Source organism: Carlito syrichta, unplaced genomic scaffold, assembly GCF_000164805.1.
Source record: "Carlito syrichta isolate Samal-C Ts95f unplaced genomic scaffold, Tarsius_syrichta-2.0.1 Scaffold288054, whole genome shotgun sequence".
In the NCBI taxonomy this organism is placed as follows: Eukaryota; Metazoa; Chordata; class Mammalia; order Primates; family Tarsiidae; genus Carlito; species Carlito syrichta.
The window spans coordinates 155,147-182,332 of NW_007232150.1; the positions used below are offsets into that span (position 1 = coordinate 155,147).

General features: G+C 45.4%; 1 protein-coding gene across 1 annotated transcript in view; it reads right to left on the reverse strand.

Annotated features, from left to right (window-relative positions):
• The window catches only part of TMEM72 (transmembrane protein 72), a 27,503-nt gene extending 3,118 nt beyond the window's left edge, over positions 1–24,385 (reverse strand). Inside the window, exons 1-3 of the mRNA XM_008053317.1 lie at positions 24,133–24,385; positions 3,602–3,668; positions 862–933 (exon numbers count right to left, since the gene is read on the reverse strand). Coding sequence (XP_008051508.1) covers positions 862–933; positions 3,602–3,668; positions 24,133–24,202 — 209 coding nt within the window. The 5' untranslated portion in view covers positions 24,203–24,385. The remainder of the gene's footprint in view (positions 1–861; positions 934–3,601; positions 3,669–24,132) is intronic.
• Between the last annotated feature and the right edge of the window lie 2,801 nt (positions 24,386–27,186).

Genomic DNA, 27,186 nt, shown 5'->3' on the forward strand with positions numbered 1-27,186 from the left:
GAGAGAGAGAGAGAGAGAGAGAGAGAGCGAGAGGGAGAGAGAGAGAGAGAGTTGTGAGTGGGTGAAATGCCCCTTCACATTCAGAGTTCCTTCCTCCTCCGCCCTCCCTTTCCTCAGAAGTCTCAAGAATCTCTTGGCAGTGGAATTCATTAGAAAGGAGGAAAGACGGCAACCTCAGGGCTAGTGAGCCTAGGAAGAAACCAGTGGCCTTGCAAGGTGCTGGAACAGCTGGATTTGAGGCCTGGCTCTTTCACTGACCACCCAAGGATTTGACTAGTGAGGCTCTGAAAGCTGTAGTTTGGGCCCAGCCTTTGGTCCTACCGATGACAGCTTCCACACTCTAAGTATTGACTGTGCAGCAGCAGGGCCCTCGTGGCGATGCAGCCTCCGGAGATCCTGCAAGATCTGCACCCCTGAACCATAAACAGGCATGGAGGCATGTGGCCCCTAATATGGCTATGGATTCTAGCAAGAAGCAGAGCCTGTTCTCAAACCCTACTCTGCTCACTCCAAGCCTGGCCTTCTACGGGGTCCTCCCCCTGTGGTAGATGGCTCTGACACTAGGATCCAGCGACTGACTATTCCCGTGGGGAGAGGAAGCTGGACTTTTCTAGGGGATTCTGAGCAGGAACAGGCAATGAATGAATGGGTCATTTCGTTCCCTTTGTTTGAAATGGGGCAAAGAAGGTGATGGAGCCCCATGGCCAGGCTAGGACTCGCTGTGCCATGAAGGGGAACCCATGTAAGGTGTCTTCAGGAGCAAAACATCCTCTGGTCAAGGTCTCCTGGGTGGAGACATCTGAGGGTGACTGGAACTGGGACGTGGGCAGTGGTAGAGGAGCTTCTCTGAAGGTTACTTACCGGAAGCAGATGGCCAGCAGCTGAGCCACAAAGTAGGCCCCCTCGCACACAGAGACAGCAGCTCCTGTAAACCTGTGGATGCAGACAGGTGAGGGAAGCCAGCACCTCTGTCCTCCTTGGCTTTCCCCAGGGCTGTCTTCTCATAGCATCTTGGCCTCCTGGGTATCTATAGCCAGCAGGCAACCTGGACTCACCCAGGCAATATTCTCTAGGTGCTGTTGAAGTGCATGCTGGGTGCTCCTCATGGTGGAGGGATGGGGCTGAGGGTCAGAGATGGGTGAAGAGGGAGCTGTGGCCAGCAGATGAGATGGCCTTCACTCGGCACCCTGTGTGGACACTGGCAGGGGTGTCTTCCTACCTGCTGGTTACCAGGAAGGACACCCACTGTCTGTGCTCCAGCCTTAGGTCTGGACCTGCTCCTGACCATTTCCTTCTCTTTTTTCATCATCCACTCACTAGGAGTTTTTCAATTATGTTCCTTAAATACCTTTGGAATCACTCTCATTCTCCCTGGCCTTTCTGACATGTTGCCTGGGTTCAGGTCCTTTCCCCTGGATCCCCACCTCATTGATCCGTGGCTCTGTCTCCTGCTCTTCCACTCAGTCACACTGGGATGCTGAGGGCTCCATCTGACACTCAAAGCTGATCATGTTCCTTTAATCCAGGCTGCCTCAAAGGCTCCTCATGCGCCAAGTATAGTCCAGGGACGCTCCAGTCAGAATCTCTTGGGGAATGTGTAAAACCACAGATTTTTGGTCCACACCCAGACATGATACTTCAGAATCTTTGAAAATGGAATATATATATATATATATTCATATATATATATGTCACTGTGTGCCAAGCATAGTTCTAAAGGCTTTACAGATGTCAGCTCATTTAATCCTTGCAAAAATTTTATGACAAGCACTATTATTACCCTCAGTTTGCAGGTGAGGAAACTGAGGCACAGAGAAGGTAAGTCTCGCCTGTGGTGACACAGCTAATTAGTAACAGGGGAAAGATTAGAATCTAGCACTCAGGTTCCTGAGCCTGTGTGCTTAACAGGTAAAACATTGCATGTGCTTTGCAAAACAAAGTATATCCTGAGACAGTGGGGGAAATTGAGGCATGGGGAAAAACTGACTCATTTAGACTTCTTGTCTAGTGTTAGTGAGAGGGATGAATTGGGCAGGTCATGGGTGCTGATTCTGTGAGGGTTAGAGAGCAGGGCAAGGGTAGATAACATAAACTAGTTCAAATGAGGTCACCACCCAATGACCATCTGAGCATGGGGTCCCCTTAAGACAGAGATAGAGCTGCCAGGAAGAGGCAGCATTCTGGGCAGAAAGCAATCTGCATCCATCTGCTAGGGACGTGAGCCATGAGTCAGGCACCCATTGAAGAGGAAGATAGTTCAATCAGCTTCTGGACCCCAAGGAGACAGTGCACAGATACCAGGAATAGGGTCAGTGAAACATGAAGGATGTTCATAACAAGGAGTAGTCACTTTCAGCCAGCAGGGGCTTCAGGCTTGGGGCATGCTTCCCGGGGCAGAATGGTAGGAAGGAATGTCAGGCTTTGGTAATGTCAAAATGGGTGGAAGGTACTTGGGTAGTCAATGGGATGAGCAAGACTTGAAGGTGAGGTCATGTAGGTGGGTTTGAGAAAGAGTCAAAAACCCCTAGGGTGTAAATGATTGACAAGAAATAAGGCAGAGGAAAGAAGATGGCATGGGGTATGTACTGGAGGTGGTAGGAACTGTTGAAGGTGGTTGGAGAGGTCTGTGTGTTTAGACGGCAGTGTGGAAATGGGCTTGGAGAGTGGAGTGCAGCTGGGGTATGGGTGTCAGCCACCAAGTATCGCAAAGAGCCTGCTCTGAGGCCGGAGGGTGGAGGACTGTTTAGGATACAAGCCAGCTGCCCCTGATGGAGGTGGAAGTGGAGATGGAGCCTGAGGAGGGAGAAAAGCAGAAGATGCAGATCAGGACACTTATGGGGGCAGCCTGGTCAATCTTTACTCATCGCTTCTTGGCTCAGTAATCCCTTCAGCACCCAGAGGCTGGAAAACAAGTCTTCCTGCATCAGCAGTGAGAAACTGGTGGAAACCCCTCAGGAGGGGGCTTCGGAAACACTGGGTCATAGACACGGGCTTTCCTCATGCCTGGCACACGATGATCTCATTTTTCCCAGAGGGAGTGTGCAGAGGCAGCTGGTGGTTGAGAACAAAGGACATCAGCTGGGTTTGAACCTGGACCCTGCTGCTCATGAGCTTGGCCATGTGGGCTGACCTGCTTACTATCTCTGAATTTTCTAATCTATAAACTAGGCCAATGTGCACTTTTCCTACGGCTCTGTGAAAATTAGATAACATAATGCAAATAAGATATTTAACTGTTCTTGGAAGCAAAAATAGCTCAACTATATATTCCCTTGACCAGATTCCCCTCTTTCTAAAACAGGAGCTAAGTTAACATTTGCTGAATACAGAGATGACTGAAGAGATGCATAGTTGGGTGGGTGGATGGGTGGTTGATGGGAGAATGGAGGGATGGATTAAACGATGATTGATTGATGAAATGGTTTGCCCAAACCAGTAGCTATTCTGGAAACTCCTTCTACTTCTTCCATCTCTGAAATTGGATGGAATTAGCATGAGAAGCATAGAGGGGGACCTTCTCTGGGTTAGTCTGAGTAGACAGACTTAGCATGAGCTGGAGCAGTACTTGTAGGCGGGGTGGGGCACATCCACACATACTCACAGCAGATAGAAAGCCAGGCTTTTGAACTGTCCCCGAAGAAAGGTCTCAGTGCCCACGCCGATCAACACTAAGGGGGCAAGAGAGAGGGAAGAGTGGGCCTAGGGCTCCACACCACAGCACTGCCCTGCTGAGAGCTCCTTGACTGCAGAGTAAGTCTTCTCCCTGAGGACTGAGAGCAAGGATTTGTTCTTCTCCATGTGGCACAGACAGCTGTGGCTGGGAATGCGAAAGAGAGCAGAAAATCTCCTGGATTGGTTCCTGGAAACCACAGGCTGAACCCCAGAGGTTTTGTGATCCAACCTCCCAGAGCATGGTGCCTGTCTTCCTCCTATGTTGGTCATGCAGCCACTCTTAGTGCCACCAGGGACGGCCCACACTGACATGCCACCAGCCCCTTGGGTCCACAGCTATCCTCCGTGTGTTGTGGCCCACACCAGTGTGTGCTATATGTCTGACTTCAGTGCTTGGCCATGAGCAGGAGCTGCCCAGCCCTATTCTTTTGCCTGGATTACTGGGCTTGCTGTTTGTGTGACCTCAGTCTCATGTGCTGATTGGGTGGCTGCATCTCACACACACAGCTCTTTGCTTTGGACCCAGAACTGGTAAGGCTCCTGGGGTGTCACTCCCACAGGTGATGTTGCTTAGCCTCAGCTCCCCTCCCACCTTTTCTTGGCAGTTACTATTGACCTTCCATTTGTCCAGGGTGAATTTCGCCTCAGACCCACCTTTCCCTGCTTGATGGCTCCAGATCCTCTCCTCACAAGGATCTCCCACAGCTTCCCACAACCACCACAGCTCTGACCCTTCCAGTCATTGGCCTACTAATCAGATCTCTTTCTGTACCTAGGGGATGACACCCATGAGCACCCTGGCTTCTCTTTCTGGGCTCTGATGATGCATCTGCTGTGGTTTCACCCTGTCTGCCTCCCCGGCACTCAAAGAGGGCAGGCTGGGTTGTCATCTTTGGCTGCTATGTGTGGCCCTTCATCCCTGCTGCTGGTGGGGCTGCTTCCCGGCTCCTGGTGCTTCCTGTCTTCCCTGGCAGAAACACCATGTGAGCTTCCATCCCCAGGTGTCCCAAGCTAAAGGGGGCCCTTTGTCCACTGCTGAAATGCTGCCTCCTGGAAAGAGGGGAGGGGCCCTGCCCTGAAGCCACCAGCATGCTACCTCTCTATTCCAGGGGCATTGTGGAAATACTCCAGGAGAGAGGGACAAGGTGCTTTGATCTAGGCAAGGAAGGTTGTCATGTTTCCTAAGTGGTGGATGGAGGGTTGTGGGGCTCCCCTGTGCTTCAGACGCAGAGCAGACATAATGTCCCCCACACTTCCCAGGCTCCTGCTGCCCTGCTGGGTCTTCTTTAGCAAGAGTGGCTGATGCTAGTGGGCCACACCCCTCCACAGTATCAGCCTAACAGAGGGGTCTAAACATGTAGAGTATGTCAGAGCTTCTGCACAATGATCACACACATGTGCTGGCTCCTCACAGTAGCCCCATAATGTAGGAAGTTCTATTCTCCTCACTTAACAGAGGAGAAAAATCGAGGCTCAGTGACTTTGTGTAGTTCACTCAAGGACACATGCTAGAAAGTGAGGACCCCGAGACCAAACTTGAGACCACTAACTTCAGGTGGCATGTGGTTTCCGGGTATCCACTGTTTACAAGTGTGAGTGTGTGTTTGTGTGTGTGTGTGTGCACGTGTGTGTGGGTGTGTGTGTGCATGTGAGTGGGCATGTGAGTGAGTGGGTTTTTGCATATGTGGAGTGTGCATTTTTGAGAGTGAGTGTGTATGTGAACGTGTGAGTGCATGTGTGGTCATTTATTTAGTTTTCATCATGTATCCAGTCTTATTCTCAGCACTTGGTATGTATTAACTTATTTAATAATTGCAACAGATCTATGTGAATGTACTATTGTTACCTCCATTTTACAATAGAGAAAACAGAGGCTCAGAGAGTGTAAGTAAAACCCACCAACCATGAATGCCTAGGTCAGATCCTGAGTTTCAATTTTGCATTTGCCAATGATAGCTGAGCTGCTCAATCATTCTCAATCAAACTGAGGATCAGTTTTCCTATTATACCTTCTCCACATAATGGTTATAAGGATTCAGTGAGATAACTGATACCAAGCACATCACAAATGCTCAGTGAATCACTCAGTAGTGTTTGGTACAAGGGTTCAGGTGAGCCTGGGGAAGGAGGTCTTCCCACACCAGGCCTGGGGAAGAAAGGGGTCTTTGGCTCAGGACTGAGGCTTATGGTTGTGCACTTCCAGGGCAGGAGGAACTCCATTCACATAGGTGGTCTTGGCAAACTTGTAGGGGCTTGAGGCGGATGACCAGCAGATGGCAGGGCAGGGTCGTGGGAACTCAGCTCCTTCCCCTGATGTGTACTCGGTTGGCATAGGGAGAACTATTTTGATGTCTTTTGCTTTGTACACTTTAGACAGAGGGTTAGCAATCAAAGAACACTGTAGAGGCAGTGAATTTTTATAAAAAATAAAAATAACAGTAACAGAGAAAAAAGAGCTGGGTTGGAATCCCTGTGGGTAACCTCTAGTGAGTACTTAACCCATCTGAATTGGGTTTTCTCATCTGTGGAATGGGCAGAATAAGTTATATTTCACAGAGCTGCTGCTTGGATTGGAGGAAATAATGTGCCTGATATGTCAGGTGGCCAGTGCAAGGAGACAGCGGCTCCTTCCCCTTTCCCCTGCACACCATCCCAAACTAGGTCCTGACAAACTTCCCAGCTGCTTGGAACCAAGGAGCATGTGGTCACTTTCCTAAAAGTTCCCTCTTAACTATAGCCAACTGGATTCTGCATGCCTGGACAGAGGGGCACCCTTTGGCTAGAGGAGGAGGGCATGGGGAGCCAGAACTATGGGTCATCAGCCCAGGTGATGCTTAAGGGAATCCAGTGGGGTTCTCATGGGAAGCTAAAAGGCCCTTTAGCACCCAGGTCAAGGATTCACTTTCTGCTTGATGCTCCCAGTTCCAGTATCATATTCCTGGAGGCAGACCATGCCAGGTTGAGGCAACATTGACTCACATGAAGTTCTTCCTCTGTTCCCTGCACTGTCTACCTGTGGCCTTGATCCTCCGACTGCTGCTGCCCAGGAGCTACATGTCATTGTCCTAGGGATGCTCCTGGAAGCTCCTCCTAGATGGCACAGTCGTTTGCTCATCTGTGGTATCTTTTTTTTTTCAGTTGGAGTCTCTCACTCTTTCACCTAAGCTGGAGTGCAGTGGCACGCTCACGGCCACTGTAACCTTGACCTGCTGGGCACAGGCAATCCTTCCAAGTAGCCGGAACTACAGACAAGCGCCACGACGCCCGGCTAATTTTTTGATTTATTATAGAGATGAGGTCTTGCCCAGTTGTCCAGACTGGTCTTGAACCCATGGGCTCAGGCAATCCTTTCACCTCGACCTCCCAAAGTGCTAGGATTATAGGCATGAGCTACCACATCCAGCCACTTCTGTGGTTTCTTGTTGGAGTGTTTTGGCATCAGGCCTAATGGTGGGCTGTAGTCAGGAATTGGACTTGGTCCAGTAGAGGAGATGCGATATGAACTAATTAAAGCACATGCAGTGATGACAGGGACCCAGACTATAGGAGAGGCTCACCTAAGTGCTCTGGGGGTCAAATGAGAAAGGGGCTGTCTTGGGACTATCAGGAAAGAATGCAGAAAGAAGTTCAAACCAGGGTGGACTAGGAAGGCAGGCAGGAAACAGATATGTACAAATGGTGAGGTTAGGCATTCCTGGGGGAGATCCCTATAACAGCAAATTGTTCTGTTGGGAGTAGGGGCAAAGCAGGGAGATAACAGGCAGTATATATGGATCAAGGAAATTGTGAAGTCCTTAAATACCAGACTCCACAGGGTGGACAGGGGAGACCCTTGGGTGTTTTGGAGCAGCAGAAGGCTGTGTTTGGATTACTATTTTGGAAAGTTCCCTGATCTCAGGCACACAGTGTGAGGGACTTTGCTGATATTTGGCTGTGACTGAGGGACTCAGTGCTCCTAACCTCCTCCTTTCCCATCACACTGGTATCTGCTAGCTCCTTTGTTGACTTTGGCTTGAAGCAAAGTCTGGTTGAGGTCCCAGATGGCTCTGTTCACTCATCTGCACAGCAGAGGGGAGGGATCGTTTTGTCTGGGGACACAGACAAGTAGCCCTCCTAGGCATAAAGCAGAGGACATGCCCTATCATTGCATGTTTTTTTGTTTTTGCTTTTTCTGGGCAGTGGTGGGCAGAGGTGTGGGCTGGTCACAGGTGGCCAGAAGGCATTTTGGTTTGGAAGTTCTCTGAGCACACCTGCCCCACCGTCTCTCAGCGTGATGTTACCATGTGCTACGCACCATGGTAGGCCCTCTATACATATCTTGTTTAATCTGCAAATCCCTCAAGGTAGAAACTGTCAATCCTGTGTTATTAATGGGAAAATCCAAGTAAGTTTTTGGAGGGTAAAGCACTTTGCCCAAGGCATACCAGTAGCAAAAGAAGAGAAACTAGGCTGTCGGTGCAATTCCCAGTGGCCCCAAGACCTACAGCAGGGTTCAGGAAAGGACTAGGGTGAGAACGATGCAGGTCAGGGAAGACATTTCCTCGGAGGCCTTCATGAGCACAGGGATTATGCGAAGAAATGAGATACCTGTTGTTATTGGCAGTGGACTCCTGTGTCCTTCAAAACCCAACTGTGAATGGATTTTTATAATATCTGCATCAGTACAAGTCAGGAAACTACTTCTTCACTGCTTCAGTAACCTATCTGGGGCACAAACTATGGCTCAGTGTGGAAAGCAATTACCTGTCTCTCACCCCAGGAATCCAGCAAGGAGCCCTCATCCTGAGCAGAGCTCTCCTCTGAGTGTCAGAAGCTACTGCAACTTGACTCCCTCTGCCAGGGCAGTTCATACCAGCAATCCAAGAGTTTTCTGGTCAGAATCTAAAGATCCCAGTGGTCACAGACCCTCAGTGATGGCACATTATCTGTACCAGTCCTGGGGAAAGCACAGGGCAAAGTAAATACCCACTGAAGCATGGGCAGACAGTCTTTCCCCACCAACAGAGAGATGTGAGTGTTAACAGGCCCAGTACTCTGGGAGCACAACAAGTTGGTCTCCATTCTTCCTGGAAACCAAGGAAGACTCTGAGGAACAGGAAGGCAAGGTGAAGCCAGGAGGATGGAGCAACATGATGAATTTGGAATTGTGAGTCTGTACACAGGTAAGGCACAGGGCCTTGTCTCTGGGGCCCTCTCTGTGAAGCTTCAGGGCTGGGCCATGTCACAGGGAGCACATTGAGCAGTGACAATGTGACTTCCTTGGCCCACACCCTGAAGTCCTCTTTCATCTCACAACTTCCTCCCTTCCCTCATCCTCTCTTAAAGTCCAGGTGCAGCCAAGTGCCCTAGTCTCTACAGCCAAGTGCCCTAGACCTACTTTAGTCTCTACACTCATCTCCCCAAAGTTACCCTTGTTTTCTCAATGGCCAGTTGGCTGCCATCTTTAGGAAAGTAGGTTAGAAATGGTTTAGCTGTGAAGATGTTCCTGCTGATCCCTGGGGAGCAGCACTCCCAGAGACTGCAAGATGATTTCTGGCAGAAAATAGGAATTTCTCTCACCTTGTTGTAGACAAGTGGAAGAAATACTCCTAATGATAACAAAGCAATCTAGGGTGACTTCATTATAGAAGATGTGTTAAAGTTGGCCACATGTCCTTTGCAACTCCTTCCATTTAGAAGTGGAATCTAATTCTCCTCCCCTTGAATATGGGCTCACCTTAGTCACTTTCTTTTCCGGTAAAAGTATGTAGAAGTAAAACGTGGGAACTTCCATGACCAATTCTATTCAGTCCTCTTAAAATGCTTGTTCTGGAGAAAGTCATTCACCATGTAAGAAGACTCTCCTTTCCTATTATTAGGAATTTCAAGCCAGCCAGAGATAGATAGATAGACATAGAGATGATAGAGATAGAGATAGAGATAGAGATAGAGAGAGAGGAGTGATCTCAATCACACCTGCCATCCCACCCCTTAACCCCCATCATCATGGAGCAGAGGTGAACCATTTCTATTGTGGTCTGCTTGAATTCCTGCACCACAACATTTTGAACATAATAAAGTGATTTTGGAGTGGGTTGTTATGCAGCTGCAGATAACTGAAAAAGCAGCTTATTCTATCATCTAACTACCTGAGATTTTTAACATTGAAGTCCCTGTGTCTGGTCTGGTCTATATTCTGACTTTTTAGGAGTGAGCGTTCATCCAAGACCCTCTGGGTCTCTGGTTCTTCTCAATTTTGGTCTTCAGCTGGATTGTCAGGAAGTCAACTCCCAGGTTTCTAGGTCAAATAGTGGCTGACTCACAGCCTTGGAGATGAGAGAGTAGGGATGGTGTCTGGGGGACTTCCATTGGGCCATGGAATTTTATTGGTGGTTTTATATCTTAGGACTTCATGGAGGATCAGTGTGTGTGTGTGTGTGTGTGTGTGTGTGTGTGTGTGTGTGGAGGGGTGTCCTGCCTCATTCAAAAACTTTTCTTCCATAGTTTTATTTTGCAAAGATTCCCAGTAGAAAAAAGTAAGGCAAGTAGAAAGTAAGATTCCTTGCTCCAGAAATTTTGTGAACTTTTTTCACCCCAGACAGCCACATTGGGCCTCATTGAGGAGGTTCCTAGCCTGCTGATTAGACTGTACCGGGAACAAGCTATCCTTAGGGTATCATAGTTACATGTGACATAGGTAAAGGACCTCAAAATGTTTTGACTGAGGGCCTGGAGTTCTCTAAATCCACCCCGAAAGACTAGCCTCTAGAACAGGCATTTCAGAAGGCAGGAAGTGAACATGAAGTGTGGCCTGAAATTTGGGGTGAGTTGAGTGAAGAATGGGGTTGGCACTTGTGAGAAGGAGCTCCCGTACTGTCTTCTGAGTCTGTCCTCTAAGACTGCACAGATAGACCCCCTATTCTTTCAAAGACCTCATATTAGCCATGGATAAGGATGACCCACTCCCTGCTTTGAGAAATTGGATCCCAGATCTCTGATAAGTTCCCAGATTTAGGCAGGGATCTCTGTAAAACATGGAGAAGTTACGGCATCCAGAGAACCAGAACCGCAGTGAGCAAGAAAGATGCCAGGGCAAAAATTAAGGGGGCACCCCTCCTAAAATCAAGGAGTAATTGTAATTGTGTAATTAAAGAGGCTGTCTTTCTAAAACTAAGTAGGTATTCATTCTATAATAAGGATGTGTTCCCACTTAAATTAAGGAGATGTTGCCCCTAAAATTAAGGAGATGCTCCCCTTAAAATCAAGGAGGTGCTTCCTTCAAATTAAAGAAATGCTCCCCTAAAATTAAGAAGGTGCTCCCCTTGAAATTAAAGAGGCATTTATTCTAAAGTTAAGAAAGTGTACACCCTAAAACTGAGGTGCTCACTAAAATTGAGGAGGTGCTCACACCAAAGTAAGGATGCACTAACTATGTGATTAAGGAGGTAATTACTCTAAAATTAGAGAAGTGTTCACCTTAAAGTTAAGGAGGCTCTCACTGTAAAATTAAGGTGGTACTCAGTCCCAGGGTCTTGCAGGGGCAATGTATGCCTTTTCCTTGCTCCAAGAGTGGGTACTTCTGGCCCTGGCATCCAGAAATTAGGTAGCTCAGGGTTTGAGGGCTTCTACTTGTGAAATTTGGCCTGCACATTGGCTTCCACCTTCCTCATGGGGTAGCTGGGCTTGTGCCTCTGGAACTCTGCTTTCACAGGGTCCTAGTCCAGTGTAAAACTAGCTGATGTGTATCAGTAACTCTCTCAACAAATGACCCCAGATGCTGCCCTGAGCCAGGCCTGAACAAAGGAGCTGACCTTTGATGATGAAGGCAAATGAGACAAAGGACCACCCTCCCCACTCTCAAATCAGAGCCTTATTATAACAAATTGCCTCCAGAACTACCTTGATCCGGTTGTGCTGTCCTTCCCATCTAGGTGGAAGGGTGCTGGGTGGAGTTGCGCAGCACGGCTTTACACAGCCTTAGTGACCATTAACTCATTCCATCCTTCCCTGTTATCCCACCTCAAGCTCCCTCAGTTACCCTCAGCTCAGCCCAACAGGAGCACCTTATATTTACCTCAGCACAGCCCATCCCACGTCTCTGTCCCTCTCCCAGCACAATTCTAGGGAGGTGTTTTACATTGTGCCTGGATGGACCATTCGTGGAAAAGCTAGGCCTCTCTCATCTCATCGTCCCCTTTCCTCTAGTATCTGTTCCTTCTGTCTGGGGTGGGTCCAACCTCCGTATAGGCACGTTCTTCTCCCACAGTCCATGGCTTGCTTCTGAGTTGCCACCCTAGACTGTCTGTTCTAGTTTAGTCTTAGCAGGGAGGGATCTGAGATCCTGGGCTAAGAGCCCATGGTGCAGGCTTGAGCGAAGTAGCCATTGCCTGAGCATCCCCCTTACCCTGGAGCTTTTGTCTCACAATGTGGGTGGATGAACCCTAGGAGGGGACTGCACTGCTACAGAAAGATCTTGAAGCCTGGATCAGAAGAGCCAAGTCTTGGCTCTTCAGCAAAGTAATAAATAAACTCTCTATTTTGCATCCTCTTCTGGAAAATGGGGAAAATAAAACATGCATAATGGTGGCTCTGAGCATTAAGTCTTGGTAAATGATAGATGTTGCACAAAAATAGATGAGGCTAGTAGAATTATTTTAAGAGGCAGGCTGTTTCCATCAGTATTCTCAAGAGGGAGTAGAGGGCTTATTCTCATCCTTTGTTTCCATTAACACATTTTTGTTGTTGGTGTTGCTGCTGTTGTGGTCTTCAAAGAGCTTTTCCCTATGCACTGATGTTATTTGCGGTTCATTGATTTACCTTGAAGTTCCTTCTTAAGGCCTCATTGGGATATGTGATGTAAACTCCCATTTATCTCAACATCACTTGTGTACCACCCTCTAACCCTGATAAGAAACCCAAAGGGACTCAGGCAAGTGGGTTCTGAGGCTGGGGTTGTCTGTGGTGTTGCCTGCTGAGGGGATATCCCCTGGCCTCCTGCAGAGGCTGCTTTTGCCTTAGGACTGACCTCATGGGTAACTGTTGCTTGCCTGTTCTGAGTATTTTTTTTTTGAGTTGGAGTCTCACTCTGTCACCCAGACTGGAATGCAGTGGCACGCTCTTGGCCACTGCAGCCTCAACCTGCTGGGCTCTGGGAATCCTTCCTCCTCAACCTTTCAAGTAGCTGGAACTACAGACATGCGCTACCATGCCCGGCTAATTTTTGATTTATTGTAGAGACGAGGTGTTGCCAAGTTGCCCGGGTGGGTCTTGAACCCGCAGGCTCAGGCAATCCACTCGCCTCGGCCTCCCAAAGTGCTGGGATTATAGGTTGAGCCACCGAGTCCGACCCTTGCATTGAGCTTTGACATCATCTTGCATTCAGTGTTGAGTCCTTAGTGACAACATGGGATGCTTCACAAAGTCACCAGAAGTCACCACACTGAGTTTTCATGCCAAACAATGACCTTGGCCTTGGATGCCCTGGGAGCCAGAGTCTTACTCATTTTGCTGAGGTAAGACTCATAGCTCACTGTGTATATTTATTGCTTCTCCTCTTCCTCATCTTCTACTGGTCTTGGGATCTCCAAGAGCATCTCAGGTAAGGATGCTTTGGACTGATGACAGTGGCTGGAAATGGTTCAGGAGAAGTGGTCACAGCCAGTCGTAGAGGTGAAGCACTATATCTGTACCATTTCTAATAACATAAAGATGTTGAAACCAGTTGCTACAAATTCACTGGGACAATAAGGTAGCAGCTGCAGGATTCTTAACTAGGAAGTTGTGGCAAATTATAGACACGGCAGGGAGATTTACTGTGATGAGATCAGTTCAGCTGACAGTATGAACTAGGTTTCAGAGATAGTGTGGAAAAAGGGAAAACTTTTATGGCAGAAATTTCTGTATATTTCTATCAAGAGACTTCAGAGTATAGAGTGCCAACCAGTATCCTCCAGGGCTCTCATAAAGCTGTTTGGGAAGAATTACTTGGAGGCAATAGAGTCCACTCATTTTTTACTAGATTCTCTAGACATGGGCTTTAGTCTAAAGATGGCCAGCCAAAACATCTCTTTTGCCTTTTCCTTGTAGAAGTCCCTGTGGTAGACAGAAGTGATGCCCACAAACCTTTATCCTTCTCGGTTATTATATGACTCTGCAGTCCTTTATTATATGACTTTGCAGTCCTTCCCACTAAGGCAAAATCTGTTTGCCACTCCTTGAACCTGGGCTCAGCAGTGCGACTTGATTTGGGCAATGAGATGTTACCTGATAGGATGCACACACAGCTCTGAAATGTGTTTGAGAACTGGGCCTGCTCTCTCTTGCCTCTGCCACCAGCATGAGTATATGTTTGGTCTAACCTGCTGGAGTAGGAGGGACACGGAAGCAAAGTCTCCCTTATTATCCCAGCCAACAGTCGTCTGATCCTCAGATAGGGAAGCATACCCAGCTAACATTAGGAGAGCTGCTTAGCTTACTCACCCAGATGTGTGAACATCAACACTTATTGTTGTACGCCACCAAGGTTTTGTAGTTGTTATACTGCATTGTTTGGCATAGGTAACTGACATATCCACTTTTAAAGGCAGCTTTATTGAGGTTTAATTGACATACAACTAACTGCACAAATTAAAAGTACAATTTGGCAAGCACTGATATGTGTCTATGCTCATGAAACCATCACTACAATCAAGAAAATGAACATCTCCATCACCCAAAAAGTTTCTTTGTATCCTATCATTGTAATCCCATCCTCCCACACTTCTGTTTACCCCCAGGCAACCACTAGTCTACTTTTCGTCACTAGAGATTAATTTGAATTTTCCAGAAGTTTATATAAATGGAATTATACAGTATGTACTCTTTTCTGACTGTCTACTTTCATTTAGCACAGTTACTTCCAGATTCACCCATGTTGTAGCATTTATCAATAGTGCATACCTTTCTATTGCTGAGTAGTATACCATTGTATAAATAGATCTGACTTTGTTTGTAACTTACCTGTTGAAGGGCATTTGGGTTATTACTAGTTTTTAGGTATTACAAATAAGGCAGCTCTGAACATTTATGTGCGATCCTTGTAAGGACAGATGTATTTTCTTTTAAGTAAATACCTAGGAGTGGAATGACTGGATGATATGGCAGGTACATGTTTAACTTTTTAAGAAATGACCCAACTCTTTTCAAAGTGATTATACAATTTCACACTTCCACTAGTAGTGTATGAGAGTTTCATATCCTTGCTAACACTTCAGCATTTGATATGAAGAGTCTAATTCTAATAGTTATACAATCGTATCTCATTCTGGTTTTGATTGCATTTCTCAAATGACTAATGATGTGCAACATATTTCATGTGCTTATTTATTATCATGATGCCTTTTTGTTGGCTTATGTTTTTAATTCTTCTAATGTTATATTTTGAAGAGAAAAGTTTTAAATGTTGATGGTGTCCAGCTTATCCATTCTTTTCTGGATTGAACTTTTGTTACTTTGTCCAAGAAATCTCTATCTTATCTATTATATATCTATCATTGAGGTTTTATCCTATTGTCTAGAAGTTTTGTAGTTTTAGGATTTGCATTTAGGTCTATGACCCATTTTGAGTCATTTTTTGGTAAATGGTATAAAGTATAATAAAAGTTTATTTTTGGTAAAGGGATATTCATTGTTCTAGTATTATCCATTGAAAAGTTATTTTTTCTACACTAAATTATCCTCTACTTTTATCAAAACTCAGTTGTTCCTATATGTCTATTCTGTGCTCTGTTGTTTCATTGATTTATTTGTCCTTTTTTGGGTCAATACTGCAATACTTTGATTTCTATAGCTTTATAATAAGTCTTAAAACCAAATAGTATTAATTCTTTTTGTTCTTTGATTTTTTTTATAAAGTTGTTTTGGTTATATTAAGACCTTTGCATTTCCATGTAAATTTTAGAAACTGCTTGTCAAATTTTAGAAAAAAGCCTGCTGGGATTTTGACTGGAATGCCATTAAAAATATAGAACAACTTTGGGGAGAATTGACATCTTAACAATATTGAATCTTTTGATCCATGAACAAGATATATCTCTGCATTCATTTAGGTTTTCTTTACTATTTCTCTGCAATGCTTTTCAGTTTCTAGTGTACAGGATTTTTTTTTGCATCTTTTGTCAGATTTATCCCTAAGTATTTAATATTTTTGATGCTATTCTAAAGTGTACATTAAAAAATTTTATTTTCTAATTGTTTGTTGCCAGTAAATGAAAATAAATTGATTGCTGCATATTGATTTTGTTTGCTGTAACCTTGCAATTCTCTTTATTAGCTCGAGTAGCTTTTTGTAGCTCCCATCAGATTTTCTAGTAGATTATGTCATCTGTGAATAGTTTTTCTTTTTTCTTGTCAATCTGTATGCATTTTGATTTTCTTTCTTGTACTAGAACCTCCAGAATATTGTTTACTAGAAGTGATGAGGGTGGACATCCTTGACTTTTTCCCAATCTTAGGAGAAAAGCATTTAGTCTTTTACTTTTAAGTAGATGTATGTTGTCTATGGATGCCATTTTTAAACTGAAGAAGTTTTCATCTGTTACTAGTTTGCTTTCCTTTTTATCATGAAAGAACGTTGGATTTTGTCAAAAACTTTCTCTGTGTTTATCTAGAGAATAATACAGCTTTTCTTTTTTAGTCTGTTCATAGGGTGTCCTAGTTCATTTGGGTTACTATAACAAAATACTATACGTTGGGTGGCTTATAAACAAGAGAAATTTATTTCTCACAGTTCTGGAGGCTGGGAAATCCAAGATAAAAGTGCTGACAGATTCAGTGTCTGAGGACCCACTTCCTTACAGACAGCTGTCTTCTTACTGTAGCCACACATAGCAGAAAGACATAGGGAGCTTTCTCAGGCCTTTAAAAAAAAAGAACACTAGTTTCATTCATGGGGGCTCTACACTCATGGCCTAACCACCCCAAAGGCCTTGCCTCCCAATAGCATCATCTTTCAACATATGAATTTGGGTGGGTGATAAAAACATTCAGTCTATAGCATATGGTCAGTTACATTCACTGATTTTTCAAATACTAAAACAACCTTGCCTTTCTGAAATAAACTCCATTTGATTATGAAATATTTCTTAAATATTTTTCTTCTTAAATATTTTTATTTTATTTTATTTGCTAAAACTTTGTTTAGAATTTTTACATCTACATTGATGAAGGATATTAGTCTATAGTTTTATTTTCTTGTATTATCTTTGTCTATTTTTGGTATCTATGTTAATGCTGACTTTATAGAATGAGTTGAGAAATATTTCTTTCTTTTCAAGTTTCTGGGCAAGTTTGTGTAGAATGGATATTATTTCTTCCTTAAAATTTGGAAGAATGCACCTATGAGGCCATCTGGACTGATACACCACTGCTTGGTGATGAGAAGGAACACTACAGACCTGCACGGTGTGATGGTACCATCAAGAATAGTGTTTCCCATGTAAAATAGCATCTTCCTTATAACGACCCACAAAAGAAATGTATTCTAGGTCTTGATGTCAGGGATACCCAAGGTATTTGTATCATATTGTTTCTCAGTGTTCAAAGAGAATGCATCTGCTCACTCTTCCACACGGCAGCTTTCCAGAAAGCAATGGTCATGCTTCCTATATTCCCTACCCATACCATGCACGCCAGGTTTCTTAATCTGACCATTACTCTTGGCCTGCAGTGGGGCTTCCTGAGACCCTCTCCACAGCATCAGTCACTTGAGGCTGACTACATACATTCCTTTTTGTTCATAGCCCTCTTCAGAAGGATGATCAGAGCTAAGGACACTCTGGAAAGAACTGTCAGCCTAAAATAAAACAGGGCTGCCATCTTCCTTCTGGTTGGGACAGTACATGTGGTGTGGAAATAACCACGTTCTTGTGGACTGATCTTAACAAACCAAGCTCAAATTTTGATGGAAAATGCCACCTAAGGTCTTTTACAGTCTAGACCTTCCTCCTATTCCAGGCTCATGGGTCATATCTACTTTCTCCTTTCCTCTGATCTTCCTTCTTTTTCTATACTACAAGAGAAGTCACTCACTCACACTATGAAGTTTCTAATAACCTGCATCTTCTTCTAAAATTAATCCACTTTGAGAGAGAATCTATGTGCCAGGTAGTTTGCTGCTTTAGTCATTGTTTCTTTGAATTCTTACAATCTCAGAGGGTAGGTAAAATAGTTGTCCCTGTTTCATAGATGAGGAGACTGAAGTTCAAAGAGTTTAGGTCATGTGTCTAAGGTCATACACCTATTAAGCAGTAGGACAGGACACAGATTCACCCTCCCAAACACTATGCTGTAGTTGGGACTTGGGTGTGTGTTTACTAGTTTGCCTCTCTGGTCAGCCCATGTGCTTCCCCAGGGCAGAGGTCTTGCTATTCTTAATCTATGTGTCTACACTGCACTACTGGAAACTCAGCAAATGTTTGCTGAGTAAATGAGTCATAAGAGGAGTTCCAGATTTCTTGTTCTAAATTTAGAAGAAAGACATAAGCATGAAGAAGTAAAAGCATAAATGCTTGAACCAAAATTCTATTGTCTTTCAGTAGTAGGCGAGTGGACAAAGGGAGAGAGATTTGACAACTATATTGGAGAAGGAAAACAGTCAACATTCACTTGGAAGATATGAAAACAAAATGTGATCTCACTTGGGTAGTAAATCACCTACAGACGTGTTAGAATGCGTGACTCTTTCTTAAATGGCAGGAGGAGGTCACAGGAGCACACATTTAAGAGGGATGGAAATTAGCATGAAGGGCCCAAAATGGTTGCTTCAGAAGCATTAGTTTCTTCGAAGGCTTTGAATAGAGGTAAGGTTGAACTATGCATTTGCTGTACCATTTAAAAAACAATGAGAGCAACTGGGCTTTAAATGCCTCTTTTGTCCTAATCTATATTAATAAGCCAAGTCACCATTTTGCATAGTGTGTGGCAAGGACTGGGGCTATTGGGAGTGTGGCCATGTCCATTATGTAGAGAAGCAGGTTAATGGGTTAAGACCTGGAATGAAACAACCTGTCTAAATGATCCCAGGTTGATCCCAAGCAATCGATTTGTGAAAAACAGCACACCAGCCTGATAGGCAGGGTTTGCCCCAAATGGCTTCGTTTCATGCCCCCTCACTTCCTTGCTGGCTTTGCTGTGCCCTTCCCTTTGGAGCTGCCACATCTCTGCCATTTGAATGGACAAACCAGAGACCCAACACCAGACCTCTGTCTACTGTATGTATGGCCTCCACTAAGTTATCTCAATATTGTGAACCTTAGTTTCCTTACCTGTAAAATAGGACAGAGCTCAGCACTCCAACCTTCACAGACACTTGTGGGGCTGTAGCAAGAAAATGATCATAAAGCATGCTGTCAGTCCTGTACTCTAGACCCATAAATGCATGGTCCTATTGTGATAGTTTCCTCTGGAAATGTGTGCAGATTTGTCTGTCCCAGATGGGGTTCAAGAGCAGATTTGATTGAAGAAGGTTGTGTGGTACAGAGAAAGGGCAACTGGATTGAATATCAGTGACTTTGGGTTTAAAAAGCATTTGGTGACCCATTACTAGTGACTCCACCTGCCTGAGCCCATGTGTGGTCAAGACTGACCAAGAGGGCAGGGTGGCTCGGGTAAAGTATGGGGAAAATCTGATCAAGTACCCCTGGTGCTCTCTGTGTGTTTTGCATCCTGCATCTTGGGATTATCAAAATATGGCGAGATATGCCCTTTAATTCCAATTTAGGTGGAAGGCACAGTGATTAACAGCGGGTTCCCAAGAGTAGATCATTATCAGCTGGAATCTTGCCTTCCTGCTTCCTGGTTGTGAGAGCTTGAGCAAGGTGCTTCACCCCACCAAGCCTCAGTTTCCCTCTCTGGGCAACTAGTATGAGGATGAGCATGGTGATGCTTCAAAGGGTAGTTAGGAAGAAGAAATGAGACACTGCATTTAAAACATGTAGTGCATATGCTTTGAGGGATGGACAGGCAGGTGTTCAGGCATCTGCACACGGAGTTGTAGAGCACTCGTGGTCTATGTGTGGCTTCCTAGCTGTGTCTGCTCCTGTGAGCAGTGCCAAGTGTCTATGAAGGCTGCAGTGCTGAGCTCAGTCCCATTTTACAGGTAAGGAAACTAAGGTTCACAATATTGAGATAACTTAGTGGAGGCCATACATACAGTAGACACAGGTCTGGTGTTGGGTCTCTGGTTTGCCCATTCAAATGGCAGAGATGTGGCATCTCCAAAGGGAAGGGCACAGCAAAGCCAGCAAGGAAGTGGGGGGCATGAAACAAAGCCATTTGCACTACATCACCATGCTTATCCTCATACTAGTTGCACAGAGAGGGAAACTGAGGCTTGGTGGGGTGAAGCACCTTGCTTAAGCTCTCACAACCAGGAAGCAGGAAGGCAAGATTCCAGCTGATAATGATCTACTCTTGGGTACCCGCTGTTAATCACTGTGCCTTCCACCTACGCAGCCATAAAAAAGAACAAAATCATGAATTTCACAGCAACCGGGATGGAACTAGAGTTTATAATACTGAGTGATCTCTCACAGAAACAAAGATCTGAGTATCACATGTTCCCACTCATAAGTGGACCTTGAACATCTATCATAATACTATAAGAAAAGGATTGACAGTGGGGGGAAACTATGAGGGGGGCAGGGAGGGCAGGGGAGGTGGGATTAACGGTAGCCAATATCTGTCTGGGGACAGGGGGACAGCCCTTATCAACAAGGGTGCCCAAATGATGCATATTTTTACACCTAACCCTTAACTGTACCCCATAATTTTAAAATAAAAAATATGTTAAAAGGAAAAAAAAGAAAAATACAATATTTGAAATGAAAAAAATAAAAAAATAAAAAAAATAAAACATGTAGTGAAGAGCTTGACCCAAATACTCAAATATTTATCAACTCAGATACTACCATCCAGAGCACAGACTGGAAGCATGAAATAAAGTCCTGAAGTATTGGCAGCGAGAAGCCTCAAGTTTGACCTTGTTTGTTCTGAGGAAAGTTGGGAGGCCTCACCCAAGTAACCAGAGACACTTCTGGGCAAATCTCTCTCAGGAAAGCCCATACATATCTGTGTGCAAGGACACAACCTGGAAGAGAGGTCCTTTCTCCAGGATGGAGGCTCAGGAACGTGTGCCTCCCCTTCTCTGCCTGTCCAGCCAGAAGGGCATGAGATATGCATCATCTGCTCTGATATGAGACACTCCTCCCATTCTTTTTCTGACCAGTTGGGGCAGGGGCTGAGGCAGGTGAGGAAATTTTTTGAGATTCCCCTGAGGATAAAGGTAAGAGGATAACTAAAGTTCAAAGGGAAGCCAATCCTGCCTTCCTAGCTAGTTATGGGGACTGATACCATTTACAGAGGAGGAGGTCCCTGGAACACTATGCTCCCATCTCTTAAAATCCATTTCCTAGGTCCTGTTTTCTGATGATTGGTCTGAATTGAGAACCAGTCACAAGTTTGAGCCTCCCTGGGGTCTGAGTCACTTACTCAGGATTACCTTTGCCCTGTCAGGTGGACAAGGGAGAAACTGCTTTGAGGGATGGACAGGCAGGTGTTCAGGCATCTGCACAGGGAGTTGTGGAGCACTCATGGTCTATGTACAGCTTCCTAGCTGTGTCTGTTCCTGTGAGCAGTGCCTTATGCCACATCTCAGCAACCGAAGCACTTAGAGGTCACACAGGCACTGGCCTCCCCATGCATTTCCAGGCCAGGGAGGTAATGCAAATTATTCAAGTGTAAGATCATGTAAGCATTGGTCTGTGATGACCTGGAGACAACGTGGCTGCTCCAAAAGGAGTGAATTTTCGAATTTTAGAAACACTTCTGACTGGGTGTAGTCTGCCCATGCCTTGTTTACACAAATTTGGTAGTAACAATGATCTGTGTGGGCTCGAAAGTCCCTTGCGGTGTGAGGCTACACATTGGGGTGGGGCAGCAATGGTCAGTGGGGCTACTAGGGATCCTAAGGAGGCTTAATCCAAAGGGGCTGGGAAGAGGAGACAGCTCAGTGAGCAGCACCTGAGGACTTACAGCAGGCACAGACACAGGGTCTTGCTGTCCTGATGAAGGCTCCTGGGGCCTGGGGCCCTCAGTGCTTCTAATAGCCCAATCTCATCTGCAGGAAGTCCAGAGAGAAGATTGCCAGATGAGAGAGAGGTTGCAGGCTCTTAGGAGCTGCCTGGTCCCTGCACATTACACTCCAGGCACCCTTGGGTCACATGCCTTCCTAGCTTTTGAAGAATCCACACTCCCTATCTGCAGAGAGATGAGGGGCCACCTTAGGTCCCTCTACCAGAATTTCTGCAAAGTGAGGGCCTCTGTTTCAAGTCTTATTTCCTCTCTAGTAGCAGTTCCTCTATAAATGAATCCTGAACTTCTCAACAGAAAATTTCAACAAAAAAGAGGCTTAGGAGAATGAGGAATTTGCAAATCTCATGCACTGGAAACAGGCCAGGAGTTCAGTGATGCTGGAAGAAACTCGAGATTTGCCCAAGAGCACCAAAGTCCCTTTCTCTAGCTTTCCACTCACTGCTAGCACTCTAGAAAACCCAAGTAAGATTATTTGAAAGCCTGCCTATTAGAAGCCTATTTTTAGCCTGGATCTTATATCAAAACCAAGAGGGAGGCTCATCCTCAGCATTAACAGCAGTTCCCTGCACAGAGATAAAGGCTGTGGTTAAGAAGAGCACTATGCACAAGTGCATGCCTGTGTATGGGGTTATGGACCCTTCTGTTGGCTGAGATCAATCAGATTCTTAAATGGTCTTTAGCTAAAAGGATAGATACAAACATCTTAAAACAGCTTCCTGACAGGAAGCAGGCCTCAGCTCGGTGTGGAGAAATAGTCACTGGGGTTCCTGGCATTTTATCTGGAAACCAAGGTCTAGAGGGAGCATAAGTGAACTCAGATTAACAGTGGTAGACCAGAACTCTAATCCTAAACAGAGACACCTCTTTAGGATGACGTTCTCCTCCCCAGAATGGGTTGTTGGGGATCTCGGCAGTCATTTCCTTGTGTGTAGGTAGGTGGCAATGTGGCTCTGAAAAAGGCTGAAGCTGGTTTTTCCATCAGCTCATACACTCAGAGCCTCAGCAGAGGAATTTTAGATCCCTTTTTGCTGCCTGCCAGGCAGGGCTTTCTACCTTAGAAGGCAAAGGGGCTTTGGCAAGAGCCCTGGCCTTTGCAAATGTTGAGTGACCAGGGCTTTAGGCAGGCTGTCCCTTAACACACAGCATGACCTTGGTCAAGGTCACCACCTTGTTTAAACTCAGGTGCTCAGATGGGAGTAGAACATCCAACAGCCCTTCCTGCTCTAATTCACGGCCTAGATATTGGAAGAGCCCACTTGCCAGATCATGAGTGAAACCAGCCCAATACTCTGGAAATGATTCAGATCCCCACTGAGCTCTGGAGCGTGTTATGGGGGCTTCTGCCAAGAAGCTTTCATCTTCAGTTTCATTTAGCAATGCTCAGTTCCTGCATCCTTGATCTGTTAAAACACCTGGTTAGCAGGTGCAATATCTCCATCATGGTTCCCCAAGGTCACACATTGGGCAAGTGACAAGGGTAGGGCTCGAACCAGCACAACTTGAGTCTGGGCTGAGAGACCTTTTCCATTCAGTAAGACCTAAGAGTAAGCTTTAGTCCAGCAGTGGGAAGGGCTTAGACAGGGAGTGTGCACCCCTATGGGAGACGGGAAACACAGGGCTAAGGGTCAGGTCTGCCTTAGGACAATGAACAGGCAGAGCCAGTTGAGAAGCCCTTGATCCAGCTGGGTGAGGGAGAGGAGCCCAGTACATGGAACTATCTCTGCCCCCAAACCCACAGTGCGTTCCTGCAGTCAAGCCACAGACACTGGGGGTCAGGTTCCTGAAGGGTATTCTGCTAATGGGGTCCAGCATGAGTCTGAGGGAAGCCTGTGATCTCCAGGGGGTCCAGTTTAGCTCAGTCTGTCTCCCCAAGGCAGAGCTGCTCATGACTGGGACTTCGCTCTCTATGCCACAGTACTATGGTTTGAGTAAAGCAGGGTGATCCCAGTTGACTATATGGATAACTATACAGCAAGACCTCAGTTCCCATGTTTGCCCAGACCTTTACAACTTCACTATGGTCCCTACCTTCTCCTTACAACTACCCTCTGAGTATGTGGGGTGGAACGTCAGGACGCATTTCACAGATGATGCTCCTGAGATTTTCCAAGGTCACACGGAGGATGGGTTGCCTAGCAGAGATCTAGAACCAGGCCCTCTGGATCCTGGCCTGAGGCTCACCCCACTGTACCTGCTGCTGCTCTGCTGAGTGGTGTTTTTGAGGGTCTTAGGGGAGGATGGAATGACAGAAGTGACCAGATGTGTCCACCATCTCCCAACCACCTACCACCCCTCAGGCAGCCCTGTCTGCTGTGTCAGTGCATAGAGGATGGCTGGGAGGCGGGGTCTTACCTGTAGCAGTGGTGATGCCCAGGAGCCGGCAGGTGTATTCCAGCCCAGTCCAGAATATCTGAAGTTTCATGGCGCCAGGGTTAGGATAAAGTCTCAGCAGGGTAGATAGCAGAAGCTCAGGCCCGAGATGCTTCCGGATGTCCTTGCGCAGGCTGGAGGCTGTGGCTGCTGGCTCAGGGACCCTGAGCCCCAGGGTTCTGCCTTCCCAAACCAGTCCTGGCCACCACAGCCTGGCTGAGGTGTGAATAGGGCTCACCTTTCCAGCTTGTCAGTCCATGTCCCTGCTAAGCATTCAGCTTAATCATTACCTCGGAAGAATGCACCCGCTGCTCTGTGCAGCCTCAGCCCGGGCCTGAAGCTGCTCGGCCCCAGTGCGGCAGCCTGAGATCGGCCGATTAGGGCTGGGCTGGAGGCAGCCTGGAGCTGGCAATTAACCATTTCTAGCTGGGAGGAGGGAGCTGAGGGAGCTAGCCAGGCTCTTCCTCACCAGGAAGTGCCTAGAAAGTCACACCTGAACCTCACACCCGCTGGAGGCCTGCAGCATCAGGCTTTGGAGGGGACAGCACACATGCAGATCCATGTCTGTGTGCATGTGGGAAAGAGGAATGTGTCTTTAAATCACCAGTAGAAACAACTTTTGAAATGAGTTCCAAGCTTCATTCTTCTGCATATAGGTGGATTAGAAAGCTGTTCAAGTCTGTGGCAGATTTGGATATACTTAGGCCTCACACACAGAGGCCTTCCTTTATCATGGACATGAATTTCCAACATGGGAAATTACTTTGAATCTTTGGGAGGGGAGTTGCTGTTAATAATTAACTGGGTGACCTTGGGGAAACCCGAAGGTATCCGTGAGCCTAATTAACTTTTGTAGAAAATGAATGATAGGTATTGGCTGAATTGATGGTTCTCAAAGTATGAGTGTCCCCGGAGCTGTGCCAAGAAGCCTAGCCTTTAAAATTGAACAATGGTGGACTTTTAGTAATTTCTAATTTACAAATTGATGTAATGAATTGAATGGTATTGAGTTATAGTTTTCTTACCAGGTGTCCTTCTGAACTCTTTTACTCATTTGCTCTTATGAGATAGACAACAAAACAACTAACTAAATAAAAAAAACTCAAAAAAAAACCCACACCAATATAGATGCTCCTTGACTTATGATGGGGTTATGTCACAATAAACTGATCACAGGTTGAAAACACTGTATGCTGAAAATGCATTTAGTTCACATAACCTACTGAACATCATAGCTTAGCCTAGCCTATCTTAAACATGCTCAGAACACTTACATTTGCCTACAGTCAGGCAAAATCATGTGACACAAGGCCTATTTCATAATAAAGTATTGACTATCTCTTGTAAGGATATCATCAGCCTGGGAAAAGATCAAAATTCAAAATCTGAAGTATGGTTTCTACTAAATGTGTACTGCTTTCGTATCATTATAATGTCAAAATCATTAAGGCACTGTTGGTCTTGCTTTTTTCTTTGTTAATGGTGATATTCCCTCATATAATGAACAAATATTTTTTGCCATTAAAATTATTTTAATTTTATTAACTTGATCAAGAATCATGGCATTCCATAAAGACTACCTTTTTTTTTTCCTATTTTTCCCTTCGAATGAGTTTAAGAACCTCTGTGCTCATGTGATCTTCAAAATCAAGTTAATATTTTTCTTTCTATCTTTTGTAATTATTTTATTTTCGATTCAACTGGTACATGTGCAGATTTGTTATACAGGTACATTGCATGATGGAGTCTATTGAGCCTGTCACCCAGGTGGTAGGCGTGGTACCCAATGGGTGGCTTATCATCCTTTACCTCCTTCCCCCCTCCCACCCCACTTTAGGAGGCCCTAGTGTCTGTTGTGACTGTCCTTATGCCCATGTGTATTCAATATTTATTTTCCACTTTTAAGTAAGGACATGCAGTATTTAGTTTCCTGTTTCTGTGATTTACTTAGAATGATGGTCTCCAGCTGCATCCATGTTGTTGCAAAGGACATGATTTTGTTCTTTTAATGACTGTATTGTATTCCACAGTGTATGTGTGCCACATTTTCTTTATCCAGTCCACTACTGACGGACACCTAGGTTGGTTCCATGTTTTTATTACTATGAATAGTACTGTGACTGTGATGAACATACAAGTGCTGGTGTCTTCCTAGTTGAATAATTTATGCTACCAGTAGTGGTATTACTGAATTAAACAGTAAATTGACTTTTAGTTCTTAAAATCTCCAAACTGCTTTCCACAGGGGCTACACTTTCCTACCAACAGTGTATGACCATTCCCTTTTCTCCACAACCTCGCCAACATCTGTTGTTTTATAACTTTTTAACAATAGCCATTCTGACTGGTGTGAGATGGGATCTGATGATTAGTGATGTTGAACATTTTTTCACATGTATTTTGGCTGCTTGTATGCCTTCTTTTGAGAAGTGTGGTCATGTCTTTTGTCCACTTTTTTTTTTTTTGAGTTGGAGTCTCACTCCGTTGCTCAGACTGGAGTGCAGTGGCCGCTCCCAGCCACCGCAGCCTCGACCTGCTGGGCTCCGGCGATCCTTCCGCCTCAGCCTTCCGAGTAGCCAGAATTACAGGAATGCACTACCACGCCCGGCTGATTTTTTGATTTATTGTAGAGATGAGGTCTCGCTGCCCAGGTGGGTCTCGAACCCGCGGGCTCAGGCAATCCACTCACTTCAGCCTCCCAAAGGCGCAGGATTACAGGCTGAGCCACCAAGCCCGGCTCTTTGTCCACTTTTTAATGTGGTTATTTGTGCTCTTCCTGTTGATTCATTTGAGTTCCTTATAGATTCTGGATAATAGTCCTTTGTTGGATGCATAGTTAGCAAATATTTTCCACCATTCTGTAGGAATATTTACTCTGTTCGTGGTTTCTTTTTCTGTGCAGAAGTTCTTTAGTTTAATTGGGTCTCACTTGTTAATTTTGTTTTTTGCTGCATTTGTTTTTAGAGGCAAGATCAAGTTCAAAATTGTATGATTTGAGCAGATTTATTCTTTGGATTAGCAGACTGTGTTTGCCTA